Source organism: Lasiodiplodia theobromae (genome assembly GCF_012971845.1).
Source record: "Lasiodiplodia theobromae strain AM2As chromosome Unknown scaffold_73, whole genome shotgun sequence".
In the NCBI taxonomy this organism is placed as follows: Eukaryota; Fungi; Ascomycota; class Dothideomycetes; order Botryosphaeriales; family Botryosphaeriaceae; genus Lasiodiplodia; species Lasiodiplodia theobromae.
The window spans coordinates 41,126-63,110 of NW_023336556.1; the positions used below are offsets into that span (position 1 = coordinate 41,126).

At 57.6% G+C, this 21,985-nt stretch overlaps 10 protein-coding genes across 10 annotated transcripts; 7 read left to right on the top strand and 3 right to left on the bottom strand.

Annotated features, from left to right (window-relative positions):
* Positions 1-1,202: 1,202 nt before the first annotated feature.
* LTHEOB_12752 (Nad dependent epimerase dehydratase) lies at positions 1,203-2,233 on the top strand (the record flags this gene model as incomplete). The annotated part of the gene is made up of 4 exons (XM_035509654.1): positions 1,203-1,341; positions 1,397-1,569; positions 1,620-1,723; positions 1,777-2,233. 4 exons carry the CDS (start codon positions 1,203-1,205, stop codon positions 2,231-2,233), a joined length of 873 nt encoding a protein of 290 aa, XP_035363870.1.
* Positions 2,234-3,014: 781 nt separating this feature from the next.
* On the top strand, positions 3,015-5,034 carry LTHEOB_12753 (Arylsulfotransferase; the record flags this gene model as incomplete). The annotated part of the gene is made up of 5 exons (XM_035509655.1): positions 3,015-3,119; positions 3,175-3,303; positions 3,355-4,522; positions 4,577-4,963; positions 5,012-5,034. 5 exons carry the CDS (start codon positions 3,015-3,017, stop codon positions 5,032-5,034), a joined length of 1,812 nt encoding a protein of 603 aa, XP_035363871.1.
* Positions 5,035-5,776: 742 nt separating this feature from the next.
* On the top strand, positions 5,777-7,712 carry LTHEOB_12754 (MFS transporter; the record flags this gene model as incomplete). Its single annotated transcript, XM_035509656.1, has 3 exons — positions 5,777-6,443; positions 6,506-6,980; positions 7,040-7,712. The coding sequence occupies 3 exons, from the start codon at positions 5,777-5,779 to the stop codon at positions 7,710-7,712; spliced, it is 1,815 nt and encodes a 604-aa protein (XP_035363872.1).
* Positions 7,713-9,172: 1,460 nt separating this feature from the next.
* On the bottom strand, positions 9,173-11,556 carry LTHEOB_12755 (R3h and g-patch domain-containing protein; the record flags this gene model as incomplete). The annotated part of the gene is made up of 2 exons (XM_035509657.1): positions 9,173-11,394; positions 11,448-11,556. 2 exons carry the CDS (start codon positions 11,554-11,556, stop codon positions 9,173-9,175), a joined length of 2,331 nt encoding a protein of 776 aa, XP_035363873.1.
* Positions 11,557-12,056: 500 nt separating this feature from the next.
* On the top strand, positions 12,057-13,518 carry LTHEOB_12756 (Peptidase C54; the record flags this gene model as incomplete). The annotated part of the gene is made up of 4 exons (XM_035509658.1): positions 12,057-12,597; positions 12,649-12,817; positions 12,868-13,095; positions 13,143-13,518. The coding sequence occupies 4 exons, from the start codon at positions 12,057-12,059 to the stop codon at positions 13,516-13,518; spliced, it is 1,314 nt and encodes a 437-aa protein (XP_035363874.1).
* A 560-nt stretch (positions 13,519-14,078) lies between these two features.
* LTHEOB_12757 (Histone h2b protein) lies at positions 14,079-14,681 on the bottom strand (the record flags this gene model as incomplete). Its single annotated transcript, XM_035509659.1, has 4 exons — positions 14,079-14,169; positions 14,226-14,313; positions 14,367-14,438; positions 14,516-14,681. The coding sequence occupies 4 exons, from the start codon at positions 14,679-14,681 to the stop codon at positions 14,079-14,081; spliced, it is 417 nt and encodes a 138-aa protein (XP_035363875.1).
* Positions 14,682-15,175: 494 nt separating this feature from the next.
* LTHEOB_12758 (Histone H2A) lies at positions 15,176-15,807 on the top strand (the record flags this gene model as incomplete). The annotated part of the gene is made up of 4 exons (XM_035509660.1): positions 15,176-15,231; positions 15,349-15,437; positions 15,490-15,693; positions 15,749-15,807. 4 exons carry the CDS (start codon positions 15,176-15,178, stop codon positions 15,805-15,807), a joined length of 408 nt encoding a protein of 135 aa, XP_035363876.1.
* Positions 15,808-16,584: 777 nt separating this feature from the next.
* On the bottom strand, positions 16,585-17,103 carry LTHEOB_12759 (Complex 1 LYR protein; the record flags this gene model as incomplete). Its single annotated transcript, XM_035509661.1, has 5 exons — positions 16,585-16,607; positions 16,662-16,703; positions 16,755-16,833; positions 16,891-17,023; positions 17,078-17,103. The coding sequence occupies 5 exons, from the start codon at positions 17,101-17,103 to the stop codon at positions 16,585-16,587; spliced, it is 303 nt and encodes a 100-aa protein (XP_035363877.1).
* Positions 17,104-17,496: 393 nt separating this feature from the next.
* LTHEOB_12760 (Biotin/lipoyl attachment domain-containing protein) lies at positions 17,497-18,960 on the top strand (the record flags this gene model as incomplete). Its single annotated transcript, XM_035509663.1, has 5 exons — positions 17,497-18,057; positions 18,114-18,566; positions 18,615-18,669; positions 18,724-18,863; positions 18,916-18,960. The coding sequence occupies 5 exons, from the start codon at positions 17,497-17,499 to the stop codon at positions 18,958-18,960; spliced, it is 1,254 nt and encodes a 417-aa protein (XP_035363878.1).
* A 423-nt stretch (positions 18,961-19,383) lies between these two features.
* Positions 19,384-21,377, top strand: LTHEOB_12761 (Glycoside hydrolase family 2; the record flags this gene model as incomplete). Its single annotated transcript, XM_035509664.1, has 2 exons — positions 19,384-20,939; positions 20,987-21,377. 2 exons carry the CDS (start codon positions 19,384-19,386, stop codon positions 21,375-21,377), a joined length of 1,947 nt encoding a protein of 648 aa, XP_035363879.1.
* Positions 21,378-21,985: the final 608 nt, after the last annotated feature.

Consider the following 21,985-nt stretch of genomic DNA (forward strand, 5'->3'; position numbering starts at 1 on the left):
CCGTCCAAGCGAAGGCCGGCGGAGAGACGGATTCCAGCAGGAGAGCGACATGATCGCCGCGCTCGTGTCCGCGGGAGAGGGTTGTCTCACGTCGACGGTTATCGGCGCACGGGGCGGCGCGACTCTGGGGAAGTGCAAACACCGTCGGCACGGCGCACCGGTATCGCGGCGTGCTGCTTCGCGACTGACGCAGAGCAAACGCCAAGACGGGCCTGGTGCGACGCGGAAACGACACCGAGCTGCAGAGATGGGCAGGAGCGAGGGATAGCTGTTCTTTCCGGCGTGCAATCATTACCATGGCGGGGAGGAGCGAAAGAAGCGACTCCTGAAGATGAAACAAGCAGTCATCTGCGGGCCCGGGCCAGGGCGCGGTGCAGCCGCAGCCGTCGAGAATGTTTCGCTGAGATCTGTCAGTGCAGAGCGATCTGCCGGCCAATGACGAGCCCGCGGGGAGCGTTTTTCGCTCACGCTGCCTTGGCATCCGCCCGCCTCCTGGAGGCGTCCAACATGGGCCATCCGGCCAGCTTCAAGGCCCTCATGCACCGCTACCCCTCGCGCCCCCCCGTCAGCCCATCTGCCCGTCCGCTCTGGGCACTGGCCGTCCGGAAAAATGCGTCGCAGCAGGCCTGCGTCGCCGCATCGGGCAGACCGCGCCCTCTCCGCCACCGGCTTGCGCAACAATCGTCCTAGTGTGCGACGACCGCCCAGGTGTGCGTCGGCCCGCGTCAGCTCCTCATCTCAAGGCCAGTCGCGTCCTCGGTGTCGCTGCAGCCCGCCGGCGGCTGCACGCGCCCGGCGCCGTGTCCGTCATGCAGCCGTCGATACTTGCCCTTGCCAGCGCTCAGGGGTGCGTCTGGGCGCGCAAGCCGCCTCACAAGCTGACGACTGCCACGCCCCCGGCGCCGCACGCTGGGAGGAAGCGGCATTCGCGACGCGCGGCGATCGAAATGTGTGCACCGGTGGAGCCTGCCCTGGGTCCCTGGCCACCGATGTCATGAAACGTTTGAGAATTGCGCACTGCCCAGCTCCAATGGCCCCATATATATGAATGTCCGTGGCGGGAAGTGGTGGCCTGCCCCAGCCCTGGTTGTTTTTGTACACTTCTTCCCACGCTCCTTCAAGAAGACGTCTCCTATCAGCCTTCGCTTCTCTCCTCCAACACCATCGTTCCAAGTCTGTCGCTCTTTGAACCTGCCGCCACCATGACGTACGCCGACCAGTACACCCCGAAGCCCATCACCGACATCTTCACCGCCGACACCGACATCGACCGCCGCCAATGCAAGCGTACCGTGCCCATGAGGGTCATGTGCCTGGGACTCGGCCGCACTGGCACTGCTTGTGAGTAGTAGTAACAACTGTCCTCCTCAGAGCAGGCCCTGACCGCTGGGTGCAGCTCTCCGTGATGCCCTGCGCGAGCTTGGCTTCAACGACACCTACCACATGATGGCCGTCAGCGTGGAGAACCCGCCTGATGCGCTTATGTGGATGGATGCTCTGGCCTACAAGTACGACGGCGTTGGCCACTTTGGCCGTGAACAGTGGGACCAGCTCCTCGGCCACTGCCAGGTATGATGACCCTTCACCCTGACGGCCCGCGCAGGCTAACGATGCTGCAGTCTCTTTGCGATTGGCCGGCGATTGCGTTCGCGAAGGAGCTGATTGAGGCGTATCCCGAGGCCAAGATCATCCTGACCACCCGCGACGTTGACTCTTGGCACGCGTAAGTTGGTCCAAGGAGCAGGACTTGGCTGCAGATGCTAACCGAAGACGCAGCTCCTGCCTCAAGACGGTCGACTGGCGCGCCAATGACCCGGAGTTGAAGATGGTCGCCAAGTGGGACTGGGGCTCTGGGCTTTACCAGCCCATGCTGCACAAGTTCTGGACCAGCTTCTTCAAGGGCGACTTCAAGAAGTACGGCAAGCAGGTCTACCACGAGCACTACGAAGAGGTGCGCAAGCTCGTGCCGCCGGAGCGCCTGCTCGAGTACCGCATGGGCCAGGGCTGGGAGCCGCTGTGCGATTTCCTCGAAGTGCCGGTGCCGGACAAGAAGTTCCCGCACACCAACGACACGGACGGCTTTGTCGACAGGTGCCGGGGCCGCAACAAGGCGCAGATGTGCAACGTTGCCTTCCGCATGCTGGTCGTCGGAGGCGGCGCGGCAGCCACGGTGCTGGCGGCATCGATGACGCTGCACCGCTACTTCGGCCACCGACTGTTCGGTAGCTCGTAGGCGCGGGCGCCGTTGGTTTGCATGTTCTTTTGATTCACGCACATTGCGCCGGGTTTGGGCTTATGTTGGTGTAATATGTTATCTTTCCAAAACGGGCGACGCGGAGTTGGCATCAGGGACATAGACTCTTTTCTTGGCGCAGGTTCATGTACACAGCTTTCAGAGCGGACAGCGTCTTCCGCAGGCTTTTTCCGAGCAGGACGCTCAAATGCAGTTAATCTCTGTCCATCTCTTGCCGCTTGATCCGAGGTGAAGGAGCAATCATCCTGGACGCCTGGGCGCAATGTCATGCAGGAGGGCGGGCGTGTGGCGGCGGCGGCAGGGCGGCGTGGGCGTGGGCGCGGCCATGGGCAGCGTCGCGGCGCCAAGAATTGCGGTGCGCAGGCCGCGTGAGCTTGGGTGGGCCGTGGTGTGTCTCCACGTCCTCCTGGCGCGGAGGGCGAGCAGCGTCCGCTGGCGGTGGGATTCCGATTGCGATGGACCGGGTGGGGGCAGGCCTCTAATCTCGTTCGGGGCGCGGTGTGGCTGATCGCTGGCGGCCAGGGATGCGCGTCTCTGCGTGGAGACGCCGGTGGGCCCGCAGCTCGAACGTGGCCAGCGGCTCTCTAGCTGCGTAAGGCGCTCAGGGCGCTGCATTTTGTCTGGCCGCATCCGCGTCATCCCAGCGCCCGCGTCTGCTTTTCGCTTCTTCCGCAGAGGGGTGTGGTCTCTTCAATGACAAGCCGCCTCGCTCCATAACTGCCATTTTTTTGCCATGTCGCCGACACCAGCCTCTCCTTCCATGCCTTCGTTTCTACGTGCCGTTGCGTTCCTCTTTCTCTCGTTTACTGCCTCTGCTCGCGCGGACCTGAACAACGACACCTCTCCTACGTCCTTCTTCCACTCGGTGCGTCCTGCTGCGCCTGCGTGCCGCGTTGCGCCGCCGCTGACCACAGCTGCAGAGACCAGAGATTCATGCGCCCATAATACAATTCGACGTGCTATGGCCCGACTTCGTGTCGCCGGGCTACATTTTCCTCTCGCCCTATCGCAACGTCGACCCTGGGCCCTACATATATGATAACTATGGCGTACGTCTCTTAGCTCGCCCGCCCCCGCCCGCAGTCCGCTGACAGCCTCAGAACCTGGTGTGGTCCGGAGCTGGTCTCATGGGCCCCATGGTTGGCCACGCGCCCCGCGTCTGCGACTACCAGGGCGAGGACCACCTTTGCTTCTACCAGGGCGAGCAGTACCAAGGCTTCGCCCGCGGCCACGGCATGATCATGAACAACGAGTACCGCGTCGTCAAGACGGTCGAGAGCGGGGGTTCCACCGCCCAGGCCGACATGCACGAGTTCCGCGTGCTGCCTGGCGGCAAGACGGCCCTGATGACCGTTTACCAGACCCGCCAATACGACCTGGCACCCTTTGGCATCGAGCGGGGGATGGGCTGGATTGTCGACAGCGTCTTCCAGGAGGTTGACATTGAGACCAACGACGTGGTGTTCGAGTGGCGCGCCCTGGACCACGTGTCACCGAGCTTCAGCTACACCATGCCCGGTACCACCGACACCAGTGGCGACGGACGCTCGCCCAACTCGCCGTGGGACTACTTCCACATCAACTCCGTCGACAAGAATGAAGACGGCGACTATCTCATCTCCTCGCGCCACATGGCTGCCGTGTACAAGATCTCGCGCGAGGACGGCCATGTCATCTGGGAGCTGAACGGCGCGAACCCCAGCTTCCGCAACCTCAACCTGCACTTCTCCAGCCAGCACCATGCGCGCTGGCTAAAGGAGAACTCGACGCATACGGTCCTCTCCCTCTTCGACAACGCCAGCAATCACTACAACTCCACGAACCCCTGGTCGCGCGGTATGACCATCGCCATCAACCACGTCGCCCGTACGGCATCGATGCTCCAGGAATGGCTGGCCCCGGACGCGGCAGGAGGGGTGTTGTCGGGATCGCAGGGCAACATGCAGGTGCTCAAGGACGGCCACGTCGTGATCGGCTGGGGCAACAACCCCTTCTTCTCCGAGCACCTGCCAACGGGCGAGGCCGTCATGTACGGCAAGCTCGCGCAGCCCGAGTCGGGAGTGGTCAACTACCGGGTGTACAAGTTCGAGTGGTCGGGCACGCCCCGGGACAACCCGGCGCTGTGGACGTTCTCCCGCACGGGGACCAGCGTCGCGGGCATGGTCTTCTACGTGTCGTGGAACGGTGCCACCGAGGTCAAGTCATGGCAGTTTTACGCGGGCAACGATGCAAACGGGCCGTGGGAGTTTGTGGGAAATGCGACCAAGCGTGGGTTCGAGACGAGGCTGCGCATCGAGACGGTCAAGCCGTATGCGTTTGCAGAGGCACTGGACGAGCACGGGAACGTGCTGCGGCGCTCGTCGGTCACCAAGACGTTTGTGCCATCGGCGGGCCTCATGCCGTCGTGCGACGACTGGAGCTGCCAGCGACACCCGCCGCTCGCCGAGGGCGAGGTCATCGAAGCACACCCGCCATTCGTGGCCAACGGCGGGGCCAACTGGAACACGGGCCTCAACAGCTTAAACTACTACACAACGCTGCCAAAGTCGGTGGGAGCGAGCATCGCAAACATCGGGGGCCCGCTGGCGGTCGGCGTGGCCATTGTTGCGCTGCTGTGCCTGTGTCTGTACAAGCACCGGGCGATGCGGAGCATGTCCGGATGGCAGCGTTCGCTGCAGCAGCGGGCGGTGGATTTGCAGGAGGTGCTGAGTCCGGACGGCGTGCGGCAGCGGCTACTGCGAAAGTACAAGCGGGTAGGGGATGCGGAGACGGGGCTGTGAGACGCGAATCGTGTGTACTGTACATAGATAGTAGAATCTGCAGAGCAAACAACATAATGCTAATCTGGGCACGGGAAAGCCGTGTATCCGACTTGGCTGCGCTTGGTTCGCGGGGCTGCAGGGGGTGATGTCAGCAACGGCTGGGCGGTGAGAGGTGGTGTGCGGTGGAGGGCGTTGAGCGGGACGGCAGCTTGAGATGGTGTGGCCGTCGTCCCGTCGCGGCTGGCGTGGCTGAGATGCAGCGCGGCTGTGGCTGGTTGAGCCTCGCGTCCACACTAGCGGCGCCTACGACGACGACAGGCGACGACGATGCGACGGCGGCGCGGGGACAAGCGCAGATTCTGCGGGCGCATTGCCGGGGCTGTCGCAAGGAGAGCGTCTCGGGTGCTATTGATAGGCGGCCACACACAAGCCTTCCCAAGCTTTTTGTGCGCGTCGCAACGCCGGGCTGGATGCGGAGGCGATCGGCGCCGCGGATTTGGATGGGCGAGCGGCGCGCGAGGTTGATTGCGCGGCCGCACGGACTGCCAGGCGGGACGCTCCTGCTAATGTCGCGCGCGCACCGCAGTCCCTGTCGCCAAGCCGCGCCAAGACAAGGGCCTGAAGCACAGGCGCGTCCGACAATACGTATGCAGCTGCGACGGAGCTGACGGAGGCGCCCCACAGCGCTGCGGTGCCGGCCTACATCCTATCACCCCTCCCGCCGCGCCAATGTTTCCCTCGTCACCTCCACTCCGCGACGATGCGCAGCAGAACCACCTCGCAGGCCGAGCCCGCTGACTCGTCCACCGGTGCCGCCCTCCGCCAGCACAAAGCTCATCAGCGCCATGGCTCCGGCGTAAATCCCCACGCCCGCTCCATCTCCCTCGGCCGCCTCGAGCTCGACGAACCTGCCGACATGGACACGCCCATCGAACACAGCAAGCCGCCGCCCGCCAGCTGGGCCACGCTGCCTCACAAGGGCCAGCTCGCCGTGCTGGCCATCTCGCGCTTTGTCGATTTTTTCCAAATGGCCTCGCTGCAGACGTACATGGTCCACCAGCTAAAGTCCTTCGATCCCGCCCTGCCCGACTCGGCCATCTCGCACCAGGCCGGTGTGCTGCAGGGCAGCTTCACTGCCACCCAGATTGTCACTGCTGTCGTCTGGGGGCGCGTCGCCGATGCCCCGTGGTGTGGTCGCAAACGCGTGCTGTTGATCGGCCTCGTCGGCACCGCTTTCTCGTGTTTGGGCGTCGGCTTCTCGCAAACTTTTTTGCAGGCCACGCTCTGGCGCATGTTTGGCGGTGCCATCAACGGCACCATCGGCTCTGCGCGAACCATGGTTGCCGAGACGGTCGATAAGCGCTTCCACTCGCGCGCTTTCCTGCTGCTTCCACTTGCCTTCAACGTGGCCAACATCCTCGGTCCCAGTACGTCGCTCTCCCACCCTTGCCATTCGCATCTTCTCCGCCTGCTGACCGCCGCCCCGCAGTTCTGAGCGGCTTGCTCGTCGAGCCTGTCGCCGCATACCCAAAGCTCTTCGGCCCAGCCTCAGTCTTTGGCGGGGTCGATGGTGTCCAATGGATGGAAAAATATCCATACGCCATGCCAAACCTCCTCTGCGCCATCCTACTCGTTCTCGAGGCCATTGCCGTGCATTTACTACTCACAGAGACGCTAGCCAGCATCCGGAACTCCAAGGTCCCGCTTCCCAGCATCCTGGACCTGGTGAAGAGGTTCATTTCTCGCTTCACGTCGCCCAATGCGCACCGCTACAGCCTTGTCGACTCCGCCTCCGATGGCCTACTGGCGGGCATGGACGACGACGCTGTTGAACTCTCGTCAATCAATCATGGCGAGAAGCCGAGCATGACAAAGCGCCAGCAAGTTTTGCCATTCAGCCGCATCTGGACCTCCAACGTTCTATGGGTCTTGCTTTCAATTGCCATTTTTGACTTCCATATGGGGTAAGTCTCCGCCGCAAATCGGGCTTGGCGTTCCGGTATCGCTGACTTGCTCCATACAGTGCCTTCTCCAGTCTCTGGATTGTGTATCTTTCCAGCGATAGGCCTGCACCTGACATCACGGCCCGCTTCACCAAGAGATCCAACCCTTTTATCTTTAGCGGCGGTCTTGCCTTTGAGCCTGCTGCTATTGGCTTTGCTCTAGCTGTCCTTGGAATTGTCGGCCTGTTCCTTCAGCTTTCTATATACCCCTGGGCCAACACGCGTTTCGGCCTGATGCGTTGCTTCCGCTACTCGCTTTTTCTTTTCCCGCTGGCTTATTTCCTGGCACCCTATTTGTCTCTCTTGCCCTCGCCAACACCGGCGCCAAGTCCCGCCACAGGATTCTGGGTATGGGTCGGCATCAGTCTCATTCTCACCCTCCAGGTGACCGCGCGTACCTTTGCTCTTCCAGCTAGTATTATCCTGCTCAATAACTCCAGCCCGCATCCGAGTGTCCTTGCCACTATCCATGGCATCGGCCAGAGCGTGAGCTCGACCTTCCGCACCGTGGGACCCATCGCCGCCGGCTACTGGTACGGTGTTGGGCTAGAGAGGGGCATTGTCGGGATTGCTTGGTGGCTTGTCGCAGCTGTCAGTTCTATTGGCTGCGTTGCCAGTTTCTGGGTCCGTAATGGCACTGGCCACGAGATTCTCCTGCCTGGTGAGGAACCTCCGGAGAATGACAGGCAATAAGCGGCAACTTTCGTTTCTTTGGGGGGAGGGATTTCACTTTCCACAATATGTTCAAAGTTTATATTCGAAAGATGGTTGGAGCGAAGAGAGTTTTACATGCTGCATCCTGGAGGGCGTTCTGCATGCATTCACACCCGGCGTTGGTCCTTTTCCTCATTTGATTTGTATATGGTACCCTAAAACTAAAAGGGGCGTAGGGCACGCGTGGACTCACTTGGTTACCTTCGTCCAGTTTATCTTGCTCACATACCCTCTTCTTTTCCTTTACCTACAACGCGAAGCAGGGAAGTCTAGCAGAGCACATAAAGTGCTGGTATATCTTCAAGCGCGTGGTTCTCAGTGTCAGGCTGGCAGGCGTACATTAGTTCCGGTAGGAAATTACAATCGCATACCATCGACGTTTACTGTGCGACGAAATACGCCCGTGGTCTCGGGTTTCCCATATGGTGTTGTTTCGTCGAAACAAGCCTTCTCCTAATGCTACTTTGTGCTACGGAAAAGCGCAGTGTTACGTGAAGGGTCATGCATGCATATGGCAGCGCAGCCACACTATGTTCAAGTAAGACAGCACCTTTGTACCCCCGAGGCACATATGCAGGCGGGGTTTTGTGTTCCGCAAGTTCCCCGTCTTGGTTGAGTTGCACATATAGTGCTCACAACCCTCTGCAATTAAGGCCTTTTAGAAAAAATTTAGCGTCATGAACGATAAAACAGTTCCTGCCTGCCTCGGTTACAAGGTTTGCTCCCTCTCGTTCCAGAGCAAATACGTCTTCTCGGCGAATTATAATACACATGGTTAATGTCGCAAAACTATAATTACACCCCACGTTAATATTCAAGAACCAGGCTCCAAACTTAACCGCCAGCGCTAATGGCTTACTTTTTACCTCTTCTTACTAGTAGACTTTCCCTTGTCGTAATATGGCTGTTGCTATATTCTAGGCTGTTAGTAGACTGAAATTATCACCATAGATTAAAGATTGATCAATAATGCTTTGCCATATTATAACTTTCTCGGCAACACATGTGATCAGAAATAACAGGACTGGAATGCATATATTCGTGTTTCCGAGTACACGTTATTCCTAGGGTCCAGTTATTTGTGTACAAAGTAGAAAATTAGACGAGGTTAATTAAGTCAACACCAAAGCACTTTTTATTCGTCCGTTTCGCATTCTCTATATTTTGTGTGTCTAAGTGCCCACTCCTTTTAAGTTATACATGATGACCGAAAACACCACTAGAACCACCTTGGCCTCCACAATGATGCAAGCAACCCAGTAGACCTGTTGTTTGAACACCAGTTATGTCTCGAATGTTTGTACCGTTTCTTCGACGATCATTTTGCCTTTGAATCCGCATTTCCCTTCGCCTGCACCTTTCAAAGCTATAAAGAGTCGGTCCAGCAAAGAAGGAAGCCACACGCATGGAATGGACACAAGAGACAGACAGGTCGTGTCTTAGCCCAGGCCTGTCTTCGTGGTCTTAACAACATGTGTGACGGGCTGAAGGATACCCTTGTTGTTCAAAGCACCCAAAGCTGTACCAGAACTCCAGCCCATCTTCTCAAGCATGGCCCGTCCTTTGTTTTCTGAGCCAATTTCAGGTGCAGATGCACCGACGACGTCACCGTCTTGATAGGATACGGCAGCATACCTGCCTCCACCGCCTCCACCACCGGATTTCTTGCCAGCACCGCGTTTGTCCATGCGCTGGAGGAAGCGATTTTGGTACCTCGCGGTGATCTTGGCAAACGACATCTCGTTGAATTCCCTCGTACGCGATGTCTTGATAAGCGTAGTGAAGCGCGAGGTTCCGGAGCCAATAGATCTTGACGTGAGCCCCAAAGCCGCCGCCAGCTGGTGAAGTGCGGCACGGTCGCGTTTGTCCATGGGAGGGAAAGGCCGGCTCTGACCGGGCGAGTCCAAGAACACCTTGATCTCTTCTCTAATTTGAGTGAATGACATGCCCTCGTTGTATTTAGCATTCAGGTCGGCTTTGAACTTGTTCTTCTTTCCAAGGAGACCTTGAGAGCGTAGCTCCGCCCGCTCCTGCTTCTTGAGACGTTTCTTGCTGCGATCGTTTTCCCACGATGTGACGAGCTGAGACGCGAGATCGTCGTCGGACAGCTCAAAGGGCAAATCGACCGCCCTGCCTTTCTTCTTCTTCTTAAGACTCGGCCTATCAAAGTCCATGATATCGAAGCCATTGTAAGGGTCCTGTTCGAGCACATCGGCCATTATAGTCGCTGAGGGGAAGTCTCCTCTGGCTCGCTTCGATTTTGATTTCTGCTTCCTTCCTCGACTCGTCTGCGGCATGCGATACTTATTCCCGGCACCGAGGTCGTCAATCTCGACATCTTCATCCTCATCTTCACCGTCGAACAGAAGAAGAGTATCTGTGTTCATGCCCAGCTCCTCTTGCTTCGCAATCAAGCGCGCAAGCTTTTCATCACTCATGCGCTCTATTCTCCTCTGGATAAGGTCTTCTTCATCCTCAAAGTCCATATCGTCGTCGTCATCGTCCTCCTCGTCCTCGTCGTCGTCTTCATCGTCGTCTTCGCTCTCGTCGGACCAGCTCTCGGATGTATCGGCTTCGTTTCCAAGCGTGACATTTGCGGTGGTTTCTTCGAATGCGGCCACAAGGCTCTTATCATGTTCCCGAGTCAATCTAGAGACGGGGATCCAGCGAGCCTCGTCCTCATTTGAGTTTTCGAAAACAACAAGATATTGAAGGCCGTTTGACCGCGCCCGTTTACGAAGTATGCGATCAACGTTACCAAACACCTCAGATGAAGTACTAATATTGTCAAAGTCTCCAAGTTGGGAAGAGTCCCAGTCGTTCTTATGGGGATTTCCATGGCCAGGTTTTTGCGTGGTGCTCTGGTCGGCAGCGGCGTCCCATTCATCATTGTCCGTCAGCCCCAAAACCCGATGTGTAAGAGTTGAGGTTGCGTAGGTATTTCCAGTCACGAGTTCGCCTGCATCGTCGTGTTCCTGTGCTTTGATATTCTCAATATAGTCTGCAATAGCCTCTGCATCTGGGTCGGAATCGTTCTGATGGCGACTGCTATGCGAATGCAATCGGCGAGCGGATGCGCTGCGAGCTTGGGCCTTTGCAGTAGGTTTGGGCAGAGCTGCCGACGCGACTGATGATTCCTGGGCAGCTAGTACGTTGGCCTCGCTTTTGGTCTGCTTCAGCTGAATCGAATCCGTCACAACTTTCACATTGTTCCGGCCTCGAAATAGGACCACCTCTTCGCTGGAGTCGGAAGGGGTCGGAGAGGCATTGCGTACCACCGGAGGCGGAAATTGCGTGGCGGCAAGGGCGCTCGAACCGGCAGTGTCCTCGAAGAAAAGGGCGGGCGCAGGTGGCGACGCGGTAGCTTCGACGGTGGGCTCGAGATGCATTTGCGCCATGGCGCTCTCAGACTCCGCAATGGCATCTGCGATGGGCTCGTCGCGATTTGAAAGTGACTCGTTTGGCGTCGACCCGTCGGGAGTGCACTCATTGGGCGTAGAATTGTCGGAACGAGATTCTTCGGGCAGTGTGCCGGCAAGATTGCCTGCGCTTACGAAGCTGATGCCTTTGTGCCGGAGCTTTACATCGGAGGACCAGAGGTGGTGGCGATGCTCGGTATTGCGGGCTTCCTCCTGGAGAGAAAATGCATGGGTAGCGGGAGCTGGCGGGCGAGGTGAGTACCAGATGTGAAGGGTGGCGGGGAGGGCAGCAAACCATCAACGGAGGCTCTGGTGAACGTCCGGGGGGTGGAGGCCCCGCGAGAGCCGCCTCTGCCTCGGCGCGAGCCTCGGTGGCCTCCGCCCTTGCGCGCGTGGTGCACCATCAGAAGATTCGCAAAGCGGCGAGGTGGATGACAAGGGTGTGGAGAGAGAAAGAAGAGCGGCGAGTGCTCGGGAGCTGCGCCGGCCCTTGTAACGCTGTACGTTATCTTATCGCGTGCATGACTCGTCGCAGAGCGCCCGCCCGCTCAGCAGCCCGCTCAGCGGCTCGTCCGGCAGCGTGCTGTGATTGCTGCTCGGCGCTGCTATGAGATCGTGCGTGCTTTTCTCTGGCTTGTGGATGTGTAGAGGAGACACAGCTGATTGCACCGCGTTGGCAGCATGTTTGAGGCGTCGCCAGGAGAGCACCAGGCACCGGCGTGCTGCCGCATGCCTTCCCCGCCATCTGAGCTTTGCCTGGGGTCAGCTGTCTAGGCATGCGCCGGCGTCACCTTCATCACACCTGCACCCACCACACGCTCCCGACTTCTCCCCATCTGCGCCGCCGCACCCTTCCCGACCACCGCTGGTGATGGTATTCCGGTGAACACGTCCGCCCTCCGCCATGGCCAACGTCGATATCGGCCGCTACAGCAAGCGCCTGGTCCAGTACTTTTGGGATCCGCTCCCCAGGAACGAAGAAGCCTCTCCCATATGGTGTCTCGGAAGACCCTACGACTCCAAATCCCGCCCCTCCTCTCCCAGCGAAGATGCTACCGACCGCCCTGCGCCGCCGCTATCCGTATCGCACGGCTCCACCACCTCGTCTCGCTCGGCAACTGGTGACGGAACCAGTCAGAACAGCAGTGAGGATGAGAGTGCCCGGGCGGCTGACGCTTCGTTGGATGCGGACAACGATGGTGGCTGGCCTGCACCGTTCCTAGACGACTTCGAGGCCCGCTTCTGGCTTACTTATCGCTCCAACTTCGCAGCCATACCCAGGTCTCAGGACCCAAACGCTGCCAACGCCATGAGCTTTGGCGTGCGCCTCCGCAGCCAACTCAGCAACCAAACCGGGTTCTCTTCTGATACTGGATGGGGTTGCATGATCAGGTCCGGGCAGAGTCTTTTGGCAAATGCCCTGCAGGTGCTTCGCCTGGGGAGAGGTACGTGCTGTCACCTTCGGCCATAAGCTTGCATCTCGCTGACACACACAGACTGGCGGAGAGGCCTTAATCCACAAGAAGAGCGGCAGATCCTTTCCTTGTTCGCTGATGATCCAAAGGCCCCGTTCTCCATCCACCGCTTTGTCGAGCACGGTGCAGCAGCTTGCGGAAAGCACCCAGGCGAATGGTTTGGCCCATCAGCCACCGCGAGATGTATTCAGTTAGTCACATTCCGCTCTCCTCGTTGCATAAATACTGACTCTTTGTCAGAGCTCTTACGAACGGACACGAGGAGGCTGGTCTTCGCATATACATCACTGGCGATGGATCGGATGTCTACGAAGACAGTTTCATGAAAACAGCAAAGGACCAGAAGGGTTTCTTCCGGCCGACCATGGTTTTAGTTGGTATCAGGCTGGGCATTGACCGCGTGACTCCAGTATACTGGGAAGCTCTGAAGGCATCGCTGCAATTACCCCAGTCGATCGGTATTGCTGGGTAAGCAACTACCATCTCAGATGCGTCTTCTTCGCTGACAATCCAAGTGGCCGTCCGTCGGCTTCTCATTACTTTGTCGGCGTACAAGGCTCCAATTTCTTCTATCTCGATCCGCACAACACTCGGCCCTTCCTCCCGCTCCATTCCGATCTTGCAGATTATACCCAGGAAGATGTGGACTCTTGCCATACGCGTCGCCTACGCCGTTTGCATATAAAGGAAATGGACCCGTCGATGCTGATAGCGTTTCTCATTCGCGACGAGGCGGACTGGAGAAGCTGGAGAAAAGCCGTCACCGACGTGCACGGCAAACCCGTTATTCATGTGGCCGATTCTGAGCCCATTATCCACGGCGGCCAGGAACGTGAGGGTGCGATCGACGAGGTTGAGGCGTTTGACGACGAAGACGAAGGGTTGCAATGAAGACCACGGCGTTGAATCTGGCGCTCTCTGGGATACCACTTAATTAGACTTGTTCCCCCACAATCTTCCTGCATCCAATCCTCTGATCTTATTCAAACGGGAATCCATGCCGTGACACCGGAAATGTGAGATCGCGTCGGGAATCGTTGCCGGCCAGGTGTCGATACGGTGTGGTAGAAGGTGCTCGTTTTGCTAGCAGGAGAAAATAGCTATAGCCATCGCTCAACGGAGGTCATCCAGATTGACGTATCCTGCCATGTTAGAAGCTCCTGTCCAAATCCAAACGGCACATTCAAGTGAGATGGCGAGAAAATCTGAGGTACCGATTCCTTTCGGACTGCTTGTCTCGGAGGACCGTAATGTACAAGCGCAGTGATATCTGAAAACCATGAGTCCGTAAAGCCAAACCCGGCCTGAAAAAATGAAGCAAGCCATCCCATGATCGCATTAAAAACCCATGAACACCGTCCCCGAACCGATCCGCCCTGATGTGAGCTAAAAATCAGGGAACATCGCCACCGAAGTCAACCCTGAAACACCGCATCTGAAGATGAAGTCACCTATTTGGTGGAGGAAGAGTACTTGGTGACGGCCTTGGTGCCTTCCGAAACGGCGTGCTTGGCCAGCTCACCCGGGAGGATCAGCCTGACACTGCGGAGAAAGTCAGTATGGATTGCGTAAGCATTTCGGGGATGCGGAGTACGCACGAGGTCTGGATCTCGCGGGAAGAGATGGTGGACTTCTTGTTGTAGGCAGCAAGCTTGGAAGCCTCGGTGGCAACGCGCTCGAAAATGTCTGAATGCGCGTCAGCGTCGGATCGCTCGCATTCGGATGCGATGGAAACCTACCGTTGACGAAAGAGTTCAGGATGGACATGGCACGGTTGGAGATACCGGTGTCAGGGTGGACCTGCTTGAGGACTGGAGGCGAAAACACGTCAGTGACTGAGCTCAGCGCGCGAAAGCCGCGCAGGCGCGGAAAGAGCGCGCAAGCTCACCCTTGTAGATGTAGGAGGAGTAGGTCTCCTTCCTGGACTTGGTGCGCTTCTTCTTGTCGCCAGAGGGAGCGGCGGTCTTCTTGCCAGCCTCCTTCTTCTCCGCGGGCGCCTTGCCAGCGGGGGCCTTTCCGCCGGTGGTGGGGGTCTTCTGGGCCTTAGGGGGCATTTTGGCGGATTGAGCTGATGCTGCGCGAAAAAGCTGAAGTAGCTGAGTTGGAGAGGTAAGCTGGTGAGCTGCGTGCGACGGCGCGATGGAGCGGTATGGGTGGTGGATGGAGAAACGGAGTTGGAGCTGCGTCGCGCGGGCGGGCTCAATACTTAAAGGCCGGCGAGTGATCGGGCAAGAGCTCGTCGCGTCACTTGTTGTGAGGCCCGTGCGGGGCGCGACGCGCTAGACCGCAAACAAGCGCCGGGTTCGCTTATGCGGCGGGCGCGGCTGCGCGACTGGCGCTTTGCGCCCCGCCGAAGCCCATGTCACGGCCGGTGATCGCTAGAACGCGACGCTCCCTCATATAAGCTGTCCGCGCCGCCCGCCTCCCATTCCCCCCCCATCCACTCTCCATCCCACTACGCTCGACTTATTGCACGACCACCGCGTCAACTCACGACCCACGCATTCTATTTTCCAAGCTTAATCGCTCAACCAAACCAACCGCAAAAATGACTGGTGGCAAGTCTGGTGGCAAGGCCTCTGGCAGCAAGTCCAACGCGCAGTCGTAAGTTTCCCTCCACTCGATTCTGCGCCCTCAGCAATGCATTTTGCGTGCTTGGGCGCATTTTACGCGTCATTTCGACGCGCGCCATCTCGAACGCATTTTCTGACCCGTTTGCAGCCGCTCGTCCAAGGCCGGTCTTGCGTTCCCCGTCGGTCGTGTCCACCGTCTCCTCAGGAAGGGCAACTACGCTCAGCGTGTCGGTGCTGGTGAGTCATTTTCCGGATCCGTGGGCAATTCAAAGTTTCTAATTAAAATCAGGTGCCCCGGTCTACCTCGCCGCTGTCCTTGAGTACCTCGCTGCCGAAATTCTCGAGCTGGCGGGTAACGCTGCCCGTGACAACAAGAAGACCCGTATCATCCCCCGTCACCTCCAGCTTGCCATCCGCAACGATGAAGAGCTGAACAAGCTGCTCGGACACGTTACCATCGCCCAGGGTGGTGTCCTCCCCAACATTCACCAGAGTACGTTTTGGATCAGCGCCGGTTCTTGTAGCTTGTTTGCTAACTGCGATTTCAGACCTCCTTCCCAAGAAGACGGCCAAGGCTGGCAAGGGCGGTCCCAGCCAAGAGCTGTAAGCGGTTTCTTTCGGCTTCAGCTTCTGCTTCTGCTTTTTCAGGCGCGGGTTTGGCGGTTTGCTTTAACGATAATGGGGTTTCGGCATGGGTTCTGGGTTTCACGGCTACGGCTTTGAGTACTGCAATAGGGCAGGTGCTGTACATTACATCCATGGGTATGGATGAAATCTGACGAGTCGATTACATTTCACACGCGGTCCGACTTGAGTGATTTCGATGGTTTAAACTACAGTCGATTCCGTGCGGAGCCCCGCGATTCTGGTGGGCTCGCATCTTGTGGGGATCTGGGGTTCGCAGGGGATGAAAAAAGTAGTATTCCGTATTGGGAACTGTAGTAGAGTGGAAATACGAGATGGAACGGCTGTGGGCGATATATGATAAGATTCTACAAAGAACGTCTCGAGGAGCTGCTGAATTCGTACTATGTAAACTGCACACGACCGACATTGATATCGATGGGTGTTATAGGACCCGTGTGCTTCAAATGCATAGAGCATCGGACATGCGTGTTTTGCTTTCAGCGAAGCTGTCTAATCGCCCCGCAAATGGAAAATATGCGCCGTCAATGCTGGCGTAAAGTCCAGGCGTTTATGACGTGTCGTGATGTGCTCCACGAAGAATACTGGCTTGCTTAGAAGCCAGATCTGCCAGTCAGCGGCAGCCCTGTTCTCACGGAGATCGCGCAGAGTTGTGACAAATACGCCATTTGCGATTGGCCCGAACAGCTAGCATGAAATCTACAGAACCACCAATGAAGCCGCGATCGATGTAAGCTGTTCACAGGGTCATGTGCGGTGGAGCTGCAGGAACGATCAGCACTCGACAAGGGCTAAGAGGCACAGGAATTGGCTTACGATCGAGGATGGGAGTCGGCAAATTGCGCTCGTACTTGGAACCTGCGGGCATCAGCAATCGTCGCTGCAGCGGCTGGCAGGACATCAACTTACCACCAGGCGCCTCAGGAGGCCTGTAGGGATCCGGGTGCTTCCATTTCTCGAGCAGAGCCTCGGTCTCTTGGATCAATTTCTAGCGGCAAGCATCAGCAGGCGTGCACAGGGCGGGGCGGCGGACGTTGCAACAGACCCTCTGCTGGCGCGGTTCAACGACGTTCTTGTTGGCCTCGAAGAGCGAACGAATGTACAGGGCCTGGCCCCTCCACACGTAGCGGTGGACGGCCCAGTCGAGGGCGAGCTTGAGGGAGCGTCGGTAGAGGGAGCTGGCGGCGCGTCAGTGGAGCTCGCAGGAGGTTCGGGCGGGCGGGGGCGCGCACAGCACGACGGCCTTGTTGCTCGCCATGGTTGCCGAGGTCGCGATGAGGCGCACGCAGCTGCAGGCGATGGCGGCGGTGGTGCGTGGGGCGGGCGGCGCGGTGGGTGAAGCGTTGCAGGAGCCGTGCTGCTCAATGGACTGAAGTTGCGAGGCGGAAGGATCCGGGCGCGCGCCGCTGTACCCTCGGGCGTGGGCCGGAGGACTACCTAAGCGGGTCAGACCTTCGTCACAGGGCTTGCGCGCCAGTGACAGCCAAGAGGCATTTCTTCATCCCATCATCACCTCCTTCCCCTCTCTCCGTCCACGCTTTCTCGTCCCCGTCTGCGCCCGGCTGCCGCGCTGGTCTCGTGCCCCTCCACACTGCCCCCGGCACTCCTGCCCGCCCGCACACAGTTCTGCTCCTCTGCGCCTTGCATCGCCATGTCCTTCCGTCGCGTCCTCAGCACCTCGGTGCGCTTCGCTGCCGCCTACCCGCGCAGCTCCCAGCGCCTGCCGCAATTGCTCTTCCCTCAATACCGCACCTATGCCTCCAAAATCGTCAAGGTCCCCGAGATGGCCGAGTCCATCACCGAGGGCACCCTAAAACAGTTCAGCAAAGGCGTTGGCGACTACGTCGAGCTCGACGAGGAGATTGCCACGATTGAGACCGACAAGATCGACGTCTCTGTCAATGCCCCCGAGGCTGGCACCATCACCGAGCTGCTGGTCAAGGAGGAGGACACTGTCACCGTTGGCCAGGACCTCATCAAGCTCGAGCTCGGCGGCGCCCCTCCGGAGGGGAAGAAGGAGGAGACTGCCAAGGAGGAGCCCAAGGAGCCCGCCCCGAAGGAGCAGGAGACTGCTCAGGAGAAGAAGCCCGAGCCGCCAAAGGAGGAGTCCAAGCCCCAGCCTCCGCCGCAGCAGGAGAAGAAGCCCGCCCCCGCCAAGGAGGAGCAGCCCAAGAAGACCGAGTCGCCCTTTGGCAACCGCGAAGAGCGCCGCGTAAGTTTGCGCCCTGTCCACTGCGAGTCGGACGGAGCTGACGCTATTTCGCCCAGGTGAAAATGAACCGCATGCGTCTGCGCATCGCCGAGCGTCTCAAGCAGTCGCAGAACACGGCGGCCTCGTTGACGACTTTCAACGAGGTCGACATGTCCTCGTTGATGGAGTTCCGGAAACTCTACAAGGACGATGTGCTCAAGAAGTCGGGCGTCAAGCTTGGCTTCATGAGCGCCTTCTCCCGCGCCTGCGTGCTCGCCATGAAAGACGTCCCTGCCGTCAACGCATCGATCGAGGGCCCCAATGGCGGAGACACGATCGTCTACCGCGATTACGTCGACATCAGTGTCGCTGTTGCGACCGAGAAGGGTCTTGTTACTCCCGTCGTCCGCAACGCCGAGGCTATGGACATGATCGGCATCGAGCAGTCGATTGCGGACCTTGGCAAGAAGGCGCGCGACAACAAGCTGACGATTGAGGATATGGCCGGAGGAACCTTTACTATCAGCAACGTAAGTGGCCGCCTTCTGTTGGCGGTACCGTGACTGACGTTATGGCAGGGTGGCGTCTTCGGCTCGCTCTACGGCACACCCATCATCAACCTGCCCCAAACCGGTAAGTCATGGACATGTTGGCAGACTGACTTGATGGATAGCTAATGGGTTGCAGCCGTGCTTGGTCTTCACGCCATCAAGGAGAGGCCCGTTGCCGTCAACGGCAAGGTCGAGGTCCGCCCTATGATGTATCTTGCTCTTACTTACGACCACCGCCTGCTGGACGGCAGGGAAGCCGTTACTTTCCTGGTCAAGGTACGTTCGCTCAAACACTGGTACACGGTACGGTCACTGACAAATTGGATAGGTCAAGGAGTACATTGAGGACCCTCGTCGCATGCTGCTGGGTTAGGTAGGCCTTCGGATTTTTGGCTAGGGAATGGAGGTGATTTTGAAGCGCGCATCATTTCCGCATAATTGTACAGACTGAAGCGCTGCTTAGGCTGCACTTGGGTGGGTAGGTGTACTTATACGCATTTCAATAGTTGCGCCTCCGGAATAGAAAATTTCGTAGAATAATCGAGTTTCGCAAACATCAGCACGACGCTACCATCTTTTCAGGCGAACATGTACGAGCATCACATACTTCCAGGCGTCCTACTTAATTAATCACTCGCTGATCCCTACCTTCTTAGTGCCCCTTCATTCCTGAGGCCAAGAAGAACGGTTGCGTCATACCCCACGTCCCCCGCTAAGGACATGTGTACAGAGCCACCGTCCACATTCACACTTCAATTGCATCTTGTCAAACCATTTCCAACATTGCTATTCCAGTATGGCTTCTCAAGCGTATCCCCGCCCCGACTTCGAGCGCGCCCACGTTCATTGGAAATCGCTCAATGGGCCGTGGGACTTCCTCTTTGACGACGATGATGCCGGATTGTCTGAGCGCTGGCAGCTCCAGGGCCTGCCGGCGCAGGTAACGTCGACCGGAGCTGGATCTTCCAGAGCTGCGCACGAATCCGAGAGCGAGAGCATCACTCAGAAGATTGCTGCAGGCACCCAGAACTTGATTAAAGACAACCTTGCTTTCCGGGGCTCGGCAGGCACAGTCCATCAGAGGCGCCAGATCCAAGTTCCATTCGTGTTCCAGTCACCTGCTTCTGGCATCAACGAGCGTGGTGATCACGAGGTGCTGTGGTACGAGCGGCTCATCGAGGATATTCGCACCGCAGAGGAGAAGAATCGAGGGGACAGAGCTCTGCTCAGGTTTGGTGCCGTCGACTATGAAGCCAAGATCTGGCTCAATGGTCAATTTGTGGGAGGGCACCGCGGCGGGCACGTGCCCTTTGAGGTCGACATCACCGATTCGTTGGACTCAGCGCCATCTGGCCCGCTGAGGCTCACCCTCCGGGTCTACGATTCGGCCTACGACCTCACACAGCCCCGCGGGAAACAGTACTGGGGCGCCAAGCCGGAAAGCATCTTCTACACACCGTCCGGTGGCATTTGGCAATCCGTCTGGATTGAGACGGTGCCGGCTGCGCGGATTGCCGACAGCAGCTTCGGGACCGTCCTGCGTGCCAACGATATCGAGTCTGGCGATCTCCATGCGCAAATTGCCGTCCTGGGCCGCAAGGCAGGCCACAGGTACAGCGTCGAGCTCGAAGCCAGCTTTGCGGGCACCTCCGTCGCCACGTCGCCCAAGAAGGAGCTTCCGAAGGAGAAGAACCACGTCGTCCTGGACCTTGGGCTGCGTCTCTCGCAGCAGCAGCTCTCCAGCTTGCCGGCCGCGCTGCAGCAAGAGGCCCCTCTGGAGAGCGAGCGTTGCTGGAGGAATGGCCTGGCTCTGTGGTCGCCTGAGCACCCCCTGCTGTACGATCTGACCCTACGCCTCTTCGATTCCTCGGGAGCGCTTGTCGACGAGGTGAAGACCTCGACGGGCATGCGTTCGCTCGACTGGACCAAGGGTGATGGCGCGCTGCACTTGAATGGACGGCCGCTGTTCCAGGCCTTGACGCTTGACCAAGGCTACTGGCCCGACACGTTCATGACGCCTCCATCCCCCGACAGTCTGAAGGCCGACATTGAGCTGTGCAAGAAGATGGGGTTCAACGGTTGCCGGAAGCACCAGAAGGTCGAGGATCCCGTGTTCCTGTACTGGGCAGACCGACTCGGCTACCTCGTGTGGGGCGAGATGGCAAACGCCTACCAGTTCAGCCAAGAGTACGTCGACCGCTTCAACCAGGAATGGATCGAGGCCGTCAAGCGGGACATCAACCACCCCTCCATCATCACCTGGACCCCCGTCAACGAAAGCTGGGCATACACCTCCCTCAAGGACAACGTCGAGCAGCGGAACCACATTCGCGCTCTCTACTACATGACCAAGTAAGTCGATCCCTACCAGAGCGAGCCAACCGACTGACATTCTTCAGGACCCTCGATCCCACACGGCCCATCAACGACAACTGCGGATGGGAGCACGTGTGCACCGACCTTACAACTTTCCATGACTACAGCGATGCTCCTGCCCTGACTGAGACTTGCTCAACCCTACAGGGCATTCTCGCTGCCAAGGCCGGCAGGCCCATGTTCGTTGCCCCAATTCCTGGCTTGGATCCGGGTGCAGAGCACCGTCCCGGTGCTGTCACTCTGAACACCGAGTTCGGAGGCGTCAACATTGCCCCAGCCTCGGGCGACTCCGCCGACGAGTGGGGCTACACCACTGCCACCGATCCAGACGATCTGCTGCAACGCATTGAGCGTCTCATGATGGGAATCGTCGAGGCCGGCCACTCCAGTGGTTTCGTCTACACGCAGCTGTAAGTACGGGTACATCACATGTTAACAATTCGCTAATGTAAACTATAGCGCTGATATCGAACAAGAGACCAACGGTCTTTACTCGTTCGATCGAAAGGAAAAGCTTAGCGCTGAGAGAGTAAAGGCCGTTTTAGATAAAGTACTTCGTGTTTTTTATAGTAGTCGCGGCTTATAAGCTATAGCGACTCTAACGTATATAGCTAATAGTAGCTAATACGTCTTTTACTACCGCCAGCTAGCCGGCTAGTCGACGGTAAATTACGTAGAGAAAATCTTAGATTTTGGTATATTACTAAATTATCTATTCTTTACTAATATTTTAAACTACTTCTTTTTTAATTTCTTTATTTATTATAAATTTATTACTAAAAGCGACTTATATTTAAAGATAATTACTAAAAGTAATTTATATTTATATTAAAAACTTTAAATATAATACTATAGATTTAAAATATATATATAAAATCGTATATATTTAGTAGTATTACGGTCTAAATAGTATATTTAAATCTAAATAGTATATATTTAAATTTTTATTTTTAAAATATTAACGTTTTTATTAAAAAATAATTTTTTTATAATAAATAATATTTTTAAATCTTTTTACTATT